The 11,765-nt window shown below is 33.8% G+C and overlaps 1 protein-coding gene across 1 annotated transcript in view; it reads left to right on the top strand.

Moving 5' to 3' along the window:
- Positions 1-11,765, top strand: part of ATRNL1 (attractin-like 1) — a 428,818-nt gene that overhangs the window by 53,956 nt on the left and 363,097 nt on the right. Inside the window, exons 9-12 of the mRNA XM_014546342.1 lie at positions 1,197-1,351; positions 8,032-8,116; positions 10,360-10,568; positions 11,585-11,703. Coding sequence (XP_014401828.1) covers positions 1,197-1,351; positions 8,032-8,116; positions 10,360-10,568; positions 11,585-11,703 — 568 coding nt within the window. The remainder of the gene's footprint in view (positions 1-1,196; positions 1,352-8,031; positions 8,117-10,359; positions 10,569-11,584; positions 11,704-11,765) is intronic.

The raw sequence follows: 11,765 nt of genomic DNA, 5'->3' as shown, positions 1-11,765 counted from the left end.
CAATGGGTTAGAAATAATGGTCTGTTGTTCTTATTAAAATTTAGTAGATATTCTTGAGTAAATATTTGTGGTTGCTCTTAGTAAAAATTTTTGGACCCTTAATGGTTGTTTTTTTTATCTTTTTGATGAATTATAGTTCTTTCCTAGGGGAGAATGTTTGTTGAACTCCTTATATTGCCATGCTGGAAGTCTGCTCCGTATTTTTTAACCATTAATTGGTATTATAACCCATGGTTTTTGATATACTGTATATATCTTGCTAACTAGATTATACGTACTGTTTACATTCTGATTCTTTGTACCAGGGATTTATTTAGGGCATTTATGAAGCATTGATTCATATCCTTATGTACCTTTATTATATATCAGCTCATTCAGGTGAAATATGATGGTGAGAATATATTGGTAGCATTTTTTCTCAGTTGTACTTTAATTAAATAAAATAACATTTATATTATTTATAATGATTCTCAAAAATCATTGTGATTTTCAGTTATACACAACATATGAATGTAGCTCAAAAACAATCTTGAGGAACAAAATATACACATGAATACAAAATATATGATTTCATTTTGTAAAGTACAAAGACAGCAATGCAAATCTTTGCTACATCAGAATAGTGGATATATATATAAATCTGAGCGCTGGTTACTTAGTTATGTTCATCCTGTGAAAATTCATTGAACTTTAGACTTATGATAGATCTCCTTTTCTGTATGTTATATTATACTTAAGAAGTTAAAGGTGTATTATGGGATCCATATGAGTTATGTAGTTTTAACAATATAGTTTAAAGTTATTATATTTAATTTTTTATTTGGTATTTAAAACTGATGATATTGGTCCTCTAGTTTTAAGAATACTTGTTTCCTACTTTTATAAATGAAAACAAAACTAAAAATATAAATTATTATAAAATCATTAGCAATTATGTTTAATATTGTGCTTCGTCAAAGCATCTTAAGGTACTATGAATCTGGAAATATCTTTCTAAAAATATGAAATTTAGAGGCCGTTTATATTTTTTAAAATACTAAGTTTAGAGGACATATATATTAAAAATTGAGCATGTTATTTCACACTTCCAAGGAAAATTCTATATGCAAATTAGATCCTTTATATAATATATATATATATAGAATTAGGGAGGTCTTTTTATCTTTTGTAATACATTTTTAAATTTTATCCTGTAGGACTATATTGAAAGAAAGTGGGTTTGCCAGATACCTTCATTCAGCTGTTCTTATCAATGGAGCTATGCTTATTTTTGGAGGAAATACCCATAATGACACTTCCTTGAGTAACGGTGCAAAATGTTTTTCTGCCGATTTCCTGGCATATGACATAGGTATGTATCTGTTAGGATTGTACAAAGTAGGAAATATCAGAATTTTTTCATTTGGGATTCTCAAATACATTTCTTGATAGCATGTGTATATGCCATTTTAGGGAGATAAATTCAGTGACACCATGAGTGGAATTCTCTCTAAATCCAGCATAGTAGGAGTATAAAGCCAGGAGAATAGTTGGACGGGGGTGAATCAGTGGTGGAGACAGGGGAATTGAGAAGTCTGGGTTTGAATGTCTTTGTTGAAGGCTCTTCTATATCATATTACTACATGAGCACTGTATCAGTCTATTTTGTTTGACTGTTACCATTAGTTTTGATAAAGGGTAGATATAGAGCATTAACAAATTAAGTTATAAATAGTAGTAAAGCAAACATTTTAGATATAGTGGGGATAAGTAAAGATGCATTTAAACTAAACTCAAAAGATATATGTACTTGATATAGAAAGCTGATAGAATTAGAGAAAGGAATATAGAGATAGTGGAGCTAAAGAAATATGATTTTGGGACAAAACGGAAACAGAACTAGGAATGGAAGTAATGGAATAATCTTTTGCAGAGAACCACAATACAGTGCATTAATACAATTTATTTAATTTTAATTCTGCTATCTCTAGTCCTACCAATTTCTGAATATTAAATGAATATATTTATTGAAAGACTAAATTAAGCTATGCAGTAGACTATTGTAGTGAAAACATATCTTCTTTGTATATCATATTTTAGATAAAACCTAGCTGATATTTAAAATATAGTTAGTAATACTTTAGAGCACATTTCATTGATGGTGTAAAGTAATATACCAATTTTAAGCTGTTAAGAATCATTTTGATAAGTAAAAATAAAAGAGACCAAAGAATAACACATTCAATAGATGTAAGAAGTATACTTTTGCTTTTAAACACCACAAAGGCACATAATCTACTTTGGAAAATTATTTTAAGTGGTAGCATATAAAGGAAATTAAGACTCTAAATAAACACTATGATTTTAAACTATTATAAGTTTGTTTGGAAGAAAGTAATTCCTAGTAATAAAGTTATGTATGCATTTTAACTCTAAACTATGAGTGTCGTCTGTGAGTAATCTTTATAAAGAATGTTTCTTCAGGATTTTTAGATCCTAAATAATTAAATATTTACTTTTTTGAAATAATAATTTGAAGTGATGATTCACGATGGAAACGGGATTATCTCGGCCTTTAGAAGGCTTATAAATCAGCCTGGGATCCAAAAAAAACAGAGCAGGTGAAGTACCGAAGGAGGCTGGCTTGGGAGCTTTCACTGCTGGCTGGGGCTGTCGACATACTGCTTTGCCTGTGGTGATGAGACAGTAAGCTTAGTTCTCTGGGGGTAGATGAAAGTTTTGTTTGCTTTTCTTATAAGAAAAAAAAAAAAACAACAACCATAGGAAAAGTGTAGAATTTTATTGTTATTAAAAATCTGTAAAGTGAGATTTTGAACTTTTAATTTTTGCAGAAGATTCTCGAAACTTCCACTCACTTTCTGTACTTTAATGAAAAAATTATTAAGCTCTTTTTGTAGTTTACATATTGGGAATTTATTTTAATTCCTTCCATAGTGTTTGTGGTTATCGTATTCTAGGCTTTATGTATGAAAAAAGCTTGCTGAGGTGGGAAAACATTGAGGTGTTAGTTTCAGAGATGGAGAGAGGGAGAGAGGGAGAGAAGGAGAAAGGGAGGGAGAAAGGGAGGGAGAGAGAGAAGGGGAGAGAGAGAGAGAGAGAGAGAGAAAGAGAGAGAGAAAGAGATCAGATATCTGTATTCTAATCACTCTTTACTAAGTGTCTTCTGAGAGCTAGGCACTATGCTAAGGGTTAGGGCTTTATATGCTAATATCTGTAACCTCTCTAATAACCTTGTAATGAGGTGTTAAACTTATTTCCAGAATATTAAGCTGAAGAGAGTGAAAGGCAATTAATTGCCCAAGCTATGTGGATAGTAAGCAGCGGATCTAGCTTTTGTAACTACTAAAACTTGTGCTAGTCTTTTCACTTGAATATACTGTTTGGTTGGGTCCAAAGTATGTTCTTAATTTTGGTAACAAATTATCAGGCACATTATGTTTAATGATGTTTCTTAATACTGTGGAAAGATAGAATCAAATATCAGTTTCATTTTTCAAGCAAATGTTCAGATTTAAGGAAGAATAACATATTTTAAATAGCATTATAATTTAGCATAGGTTTTTTTTTTTGTGCCCTGTGCTAACACTAACAACAAAAACATAACACAAGCATACAATTCAACATAGGATCAATATTTTTATTTGATCTCATTTGATTATGTCTGTTGAGTTCCCAATAAATTTCCCCCCTAAAATCTGTATTTATTCTTCTTAGTTTTGTAGCACCGAATGTTGGGATATTTTCCTGGGAAAAGTTTTTCAGATTTCAGGATATGCCTTCTAAAGTAATTTGTTTTCCTTATGCAGTATATTTTGTGGAAATAAAATACAGTCATTGCATAATGAACCCATAAAATAAATCTGTTTTGAAAAGAAAGAAAAGGCCATCTTACTAATTTTTCTCTGTGGTACAGTGCCCTAGGACTTTAATTTTGGTACAGTTCCCTAGGACTTCTATGGCATATTTAACTGGAATGCACCTGAACACTTAAGCTGATTGCCTGGTGTTATATCATGTTTAAACAAATAGGAATATTTGTGCTCATACTAATTTTTCATTGCTGTAAAATGTACTATTTCAACCTTACTGCCACAGTAAATTTTAAATAGTGAATAGTGTTAATCTTTGAGGATAACCTTGCCCTCATAGTTCTCATTACATTATATATGCTAGATGGAGAAGTACATGGTGGCTTTCAAACATGCCTGTATCTTGGCATCTCATTTGAAGGTTGTAGGGGGGAAAAGCTATATAATTTGATTCTCTTAACGTTAGACACTGGGCAGCTACATTTTAAAAAGTGACCAGAGTGCAGCTGCTAAGGGCCATGGCTGGTGAGCAAGACTGGATGGGTTATAACACACACCATGATGTACTACTTAATCTTCTAGTTTGTGAACCTAGCTTGAAGTCAGATTTTAAATCTGAAAACTTTAAAATGTTTGTTATTGTTAGTGGTATTATTATTGCACTTGGTTGAAGATTAAAATGATCTTCCTGGTAAAGATAACCTTCTGGTACATAATGAGGCTAAAGGTGCAATGGGAAAAACATACCCGCTGAGTTGGTCATTAGACATATTTATAGTTTGAAACCAGTTGGCTGTGGAGAGTAAATATTGTCATAAAAGTTAGTTTGCTAGGGTCAGTGGGTCAAAAGGAATCGGGAAGTTTGTTTTTCACACCTCCTGAGTGTCACTTAGGTGATTTGATGGAAGATTTTAACATTTTACAAGTGAGAGAGTTTCATGAATTGAAACACTTTAAAATATAAGTGAATTTTGAGACAATGTTTTAAAAGTATAATAAATGATGACCAAATAGGATTTATTCTAGGAATTTAAGCATGGTTCAGTATAATTGATTACATTAAGACTTGTTTATTGAAGTCAACAGGAAATAGCATTGTATGTTAAAACCCTGTAAAATCATTTCAATTAATATTGAAAGTCAAACAGTGATGCCCACTTTGCCTAGCAGAGAGTAAAAATTACATAACTATTTATTGAATGAGAAACTCTGAGAATGCGATAATTAGAGTTTAGAATACTTGGCAAGGCTTGACCTACTGGGGAAAAACCCAGTGAATCACCATCATTAAAGGGCTGGTGGAAAAGTTTTTCGGCAACATCCAGAAATTTGGTTTTTATTACAAAGGTATTCAAATGGTTAATAGATTTTCTCTACATCCATCTACTTTTGAGTCTTGTACACACAACCTTTGGTTATTTTTAGCATATTTCAAGTATGCAACTAAGATTGACTTATGAACTTGTATTATAATGTGTCCTTAAAGCATTACAGAAGTATATTTTCATGAAAAACTATGAGTCTTTGTAGCGAAGTTTGCCAATGAATGTGCATTTTCCACTTGTACTGTATGCATAATGATGAAATAAACCAGTATCTAAATTCCAGTGCCAGTTCTTAATGTAATTATGTGGCCCCTCATAGGTCAGTAGTCTGACAGCACAACATTCTGATTTCAGAAATTTGAGTTTGCGAAAATAGTAATTCTAACTTTTTGATTTTATAAGTATTGAGTGTACAGTTTGTAAATTAATATTAGCACCTGGTAGCACATGCTTTAAAAATAATCTGTATTCCAGAGTGTATATTACACTTTGTTCTTTATTCCTGTGTGGCTTTTCTGTGGTTGTGGAATGGTATTCCTGTCAGTTTCCATGATGTCAATAACTGTGTGGATTTTGCTTTAATTTGTCCAGCCTTGAACTCTTTATGAGGTGATAATGACCTGAGTGCTCTGGAAACATATTTTTGCCTTGGAAAAAAACATAATTATAGGTTGTAGTCAGACAGATTAATAATGTAAGAGACTTTCGAATGTAAGAATGGGAATAGACTGCATGTAAACAACTTATATTAATTTAATATTGAGCTTTAAGGCGTTTGATAACTTCCACATCTTACAGGAAAACCAATCTAAGTTTTATAGAGACTCCTGATCAAGAATGTGAAAACTCAGCAGCAGAATTTATCTTGCCCATCATTGTGTTTCGTAGTTATTGAAAAGGCTGGAAGGGATAAGGGAAAGTCGGTTCGAAACAACTGCTCTATCTTTCCCCTCCCCATTGTGTTGAGAATTTCTGGCAGGAGGGCAAATACCAGCAAGCATGAAATACTGTGTCTATGGATGCAAAAACTGCTTCCCTCGACTAGCTTTTCATAAGCTTAGAAGTTAAATTCTTTTCTTCCCAGACAATTTTATGAGTGAAAACCAGTTGCCAGCTATTTTAAGAAGCTGTAAAGGAAAATGTGCATTGATTGTATTGTGTCAGTCAGAATGGGTTAGGTTACACTGTGGCAATGAAGCACCCTGTCACCTTTCGGGTTCTCTGGAAAGCAAACCCTGGGACAGAGTTTGGTGTTTAGGCTACTGATTAGGTCCTGGGGAAGGGGAAGAAGAAGCTGGATTGGGCAGAGGGAAAGATCAAGTCCACCTAACAGTCTCGTTGCCCATCAGAGTTGTTGCTCACGGGATGAAATAGGCCTGGACCCGTCATTGTGTGAAGGTGTGAGGGTCACTCCCAGGAGCATCGGGCTGTGGGTTATGAAATTCTCCAGAGCTACAGCAATGTCTGCAAGTGCCTGTAGCTGAATGATGCTCGTGATAGTGATCCTAGCAAAGGGTCAACACGCATTCCCTGAAGATGTATTTAGTCAGCACATCTCCATATTCAACATAATTCATTCTTGGAGCCACTCAGTCCACGTCTTCAAATACATTTGTTGTAAGCTCCTGGGAAATACCTAGATCATTGCTCTGTCTTCTGCAGCTGGACTCAGGGCTGGCAACTGATACTCCTCATGTCCCCCCTCCATTATTTGTTCTACATATCCCTTACGTCAGCTAGAACTACTTCTGGCCATGAAAAGATGCTCAACATCCCTAATCATTAGGGAAATGCAAACCGAACCCACAATGCAAGGGTTCCCATTTTTCCACATCCTTACCAACACTTATTTTCTGTTTCTATGTTATCAAGAAATAGAAAACAAGTGTTGGTAAGAATGTGGAAAAATGGGAACCCTTGTGCACTGCTGTTTGGAATGCAAAATGGTATAGCCACTGAAAGAGTATGGAGGCTCCTTAAGATGTTAAACATAGAATTACCATGTGATCCAGGAGTTCCACTAATGCTAAGACTGTTGTCAAAGAGTTTACCACCTTTATTTTTTTGGCGGAGTTTTATAGTTTTGGGTCTTTCATTTTTGTAAATGGTGTGAGAATTAGGTCCAATTTCATTCTAATGCATGTTAGCTTTCCAGTTTTCTCAACACCTTTTATTGAAGAGACGGTCTTTTCTCTAATCGTATATTCTTGCCTTTTTTATTGTAGATTAATTGACCATATAAGCGTGGGCTTATTTTAGGGTTCTGTCTTCTGTTTCATTGACTTGTGTGCCTGTATTTGTGCCAGTGCGATGCCATTTTGATTGCTGTAACTTTGTAAAATAATTTGAGATCAGGGAGCATGATACCTTCAGCTTTCGTCTACATTTGCAAGATTGCTTTGGCAATTTGGCGTCTTTTGTGGTTCCATACTAAATATTTCATTTTGATGATTCTGTTTTTAGATATTCTTTTACTGAATATTATATATTTTAAGTTTGTATGCATGTATGTAAAGTTTGATTTAGTGATTTAACTTTCTATTAGGTTTGCCCAGTATTGACATTCATGCATTATTTTACTATATGAACCTTGGTTTATTTGGTAAAAATATGTCATTAAAATTGTTTTCCAATATGAAATATATACCCAGTTTCTTACCTTTCATTTTATTAATTGTCATATATTAATTTATTTGTGGGAATTGTAGATATGTCATTTTTATTTAAGGAATAATGCTAGTTTAATAACAATGCTAAATTATAGGTCATGGAAAATTAATGAGAGGCATCCTAACTTTAGGTATTATATCATTAATTTGGCCAGTGATTGTTATATAGTATTTGTCTTTATTTTTTATTTCATTTTCCTTTTGTTTTTCTGTTCTCTTTTATTCTAGCTTGTGATGAATGGAAAATATTACCGAAACCAAATCTTCATAGAGATGTTAACAGATTTGGACACTCTGCAGTTGTCATTAATGGGTAAAAGAAATACATTTATCAGTTATACTATCCCATATTCTGTTATTCTTTTAAAAAATATCATTTGTACTTAATGGCTTTGGATTTTATGTATCCCTACTGTACCGTGGAGTACCTTTTGGATCATTAACCATATCCTCCATTCCCTTTTGTTTAAATATATTTAAGGAGTAGGGGAGTTGTTAAAGGAAAGGTGCTGAGACAAAACTTCAGATACTTAGAAAAGAGTCATCTTTCCTTTTTTCCCTTTTCCAGAGATCAGATAATGAATGACCTCCTTAAAAAAGATCAAACTGAATTGATAGAAAGCTAGCCCCATATTTCTATAGAAGAGAGCAAGGATCTTGAGCAGAATTCATTTTAGTTCTGTCATTATTTAATGCATGATTTTTGACACGTCTCTTAACCTCTCTGGACTTTAATATTCTTAAGTCCACTGGGAATTTGGAGTGGATGATTATTAAGCTACCTTCCTCCTATAAGTCAGTATGATTTTTCTATTTCTGTAGCAAAAATTTGGTAATATGGACACAAGTGACAGTAAAAATATGCTAGCTCATTCATTAGCTTCAATGTATAATTCATAATGACATGCTTATAAGTTCATTTTATTTTACCATTTTACTCAAATTATGTAAAAATTCCCCAATATGATACTAAAATCAGGTAGAAGTTAACTATTGTACAATGAAACTGTGCAATTGATATTAGTTGGCTTTCAAAATAGTAATAAATGAAATTCAGAGTGTAAACATATGACCTCTAGGCTTCTCTGTTGAAAAATTGTTTCGTTGATTTCTATTTTACTTCTCTTAAATAGAAGGTATTTTTGAAGCATTTTAAAAGAATACAAAATAAATGAAATGAAAATACTGTTGTGAGGGACTGTAAAACTTCCTTGGCATTGGTACTACTAATTCAGTAATTGTTTGGGATTTTCTTTCTAAATTGAAATTTTGAAATTTTTTTTGATTATTGATTTTAGGGAGGGAGCGAAGAAGGGAGAGAAAGAGAGAGAGGGAGAGAGATCAGTTTTTGTTGCTTCACTTATTTATACATTTGTTGATTGACTCTTGTACATGCCCTGACCAGGGGTTGAACCAACAACCCTGTCCTATCAGGGTGACGCTCTTAACCCACTGGGCTTCCTGGCCAAGGTCTACTCTTGCTTTTTTTAAAAATTTTATAAGGGGATTGTAAAACCCTATAATAAGATCTCCTTATCCAATTTTTAAATTTTATGTATTTAAAAATTATAATTTTAGATAGCAATTCTAAAGTGTGCCTTATTATCTATATACTAGAGGCCGAGTGCACGAAATTCATGCATGGTGTTTTTGTGTGTGTGTGTGTGTGTGTCCCTCCTTCAGCCCAGCCTGCATCCTCTTGTAATCTGGGACGCTGCATGCACCAGTGACCATACTTTTCATATAGATCAAAGGCATCACCAGTGACCATACTTTTCATATAGGTCAAAGGCATCTTGCTGTTGTATGGGCAGCTACATTTTTTTGCCCTGATTATAAACGTAGTACATAACATGATCCTTCTGAGGCAGTAGTCCATTTTCCCCATCTTATGGCTGGAAAAACGGAAGCAGAGAGAAGTTAAGTAATTGGCTTTGTCACACAGTTATAAGTGTCAGAATCAGGGCTGACCACAAAATGTGCCAGCCAGAGTCCATGCATGTCATCGCTGCATCATCCTGTTTTTTTTCAATGTTAGAGTAGCCTTGCCAGGTTTTAATTTTTAAATCTAAGAGACTGTTCCCAATATATAAGGTAGGGTCCTTAGGCCTGGCCGGCGATCAGGGCCATCTGCGGGGCAACTGGCAGGCGGGGCAATCAGGGGGCCCCCCCACTGGCACCCACCTTGGCTGGTGGCCTGGCACCACCCACTGGCTGGCCTTGCCCCCCATTGCCACTGCAGGTGCCTCCCTCTGGGGCGGGGGGGTGGGTAGACGTTCAACGCAGGAGCTGTCCCCAACCTGAGAGTGTCTGCCCCCTGGTGTCAGTGTGCATCATAGTGACCGGTCATTCCGCCAGTCGTTTCATCCTTTGGTCGCTTTGCATATTAGGGTTTTATTATATAGGATTGCTGTTATCTATTTCTAAAAAAAAATAGTTTCCTACCTTGATAAAATGACGTTCAATATATATAAAAATTTATTTATAAAACTAGTACATTAAACAGTGAATTTTGTTAATATTGCTTCTTTAAGATTCTTGTTTTGTTTTTATTAGGTCCATGTATATATTTGGAGGATTTTCCAGTGTGCTCCTTAATGATATCCTTGTATACAAGCCTCCAAATTGCAAGGCTTTTAGAAATGAAGAACTTTGTAAAAATGCTGGTCCAGGGATAAAATGTATTTGGAATAAAAGTTACTGTGAATCTTGGGAATCGGGGAATACGAATAATATTCTTAGAGCAAAGTGCCCTCCTAAAACAGGTAAATGTTGTTTTTTCCCTTTCCTTTCCCCAGTCTCTGACATGAACTTCTCTACTTGCCTAGAATCAGAAGTGTACCCTGCTTATAAGAAGTACCTTAGTAGCCTTCAGAAATAAAAAATGTATAATCCTCTGATTAGAAATCTAATGTTTGAACTAGACAGCAATTAATAATTTAATTTCTTTATTAACTATCTTTAGTTTTCTTTTTAAAATTCTGCATATAATATTACATATCAATATTTTATATATAACATCATATATATGAATTATTTTCCTATGTAAGTAAAAAATGATTTCAAATAATCATTTTTAGGAAATATTGTGTGCTTCAAAGAAATAAAATGAAGTAATTTATTATGCATTTGGTATTGTTTTTTCTTCCTGAATTATTGCCATGCCAGATTATGAAGTTAAATTTTTTTCTTCAGTTTTGATGATGAATTTCCAGTTTAATATTTTGTATAAAATATTGAATAAATAAATCTAACTTATGAAAAATTACTAGTAAATATTATTTGTAAATGAATGAGTAGGATAAAAATTGTTAAATTTTCTTTAAATGGGTGAGTTTTGTACATTTGCAATGCTACAGTTAACAAATGTATTTTCAAATTTTGCTAATCTTTAACTCAGATGTCTCCAAATATCTTTATGAAGAAAGATAAACAATATTCGTTGTAATATTTTCTTTTTTATCCATAGTAATATAGTTTGCTCACTAAATTACCCGTGAGTCTTTTCTCCCTCTTCCATAATGTATACATTTTAACTGGCTATAGGATCCTGGTAGATTCAGTAATTAAGATGAGGGCAGGAGGTATATAAACCCTGCAACACAATTAATTAACTACAAAGTTGACTTCATATTGAACTTTTTTTATATTGATGGTCATATTTACGGTTTAAAAATGTCTTACTGGTTCTTGAACAGATGTTAAAAATGTGTGAATCGAGACGTGTGACATTTTCTTTTTTTTCATCCTGATGTGTTTCTGTCTCCCGCTTGTATTGCAGCTGCTTCTGAGGACAGGTGTTACAGATACGCAGACTGTGCCAGCTGCACTGCCAATACCAACGGGTGTCAGTGGTGTGATGACAAGAAGTGCATTTCAGCCAACAGCAACTGCAGTGTGGTCAGTACTTACGGGTGACGTTGTTAACGGTGCTGCTTTATAATTGTTAGCTTACCAGCTAT

The sequence above is a fragment of the Myotis brandtii genome, unplaced genomic scaffold (genome assembly GCF_000412655.1).
Source record: "Myotis brandtii unplaced genomic scaffold, ASM41265v1 scaffold441, whole genome shotgun sequence".
Classification (NCBI taxonomy): domain Eukaryota; kingdom Metazoa; phylum Chordata; class Mammalia; order Chiroptera; family Vespertilionidae; genus Myotis; species Myotis brandtii.
The sequence above is the reverse complement of the archived record's forward strand: the minus strand, read 5'-3'. Positions and strand labels throughout refer to the sequence as shown.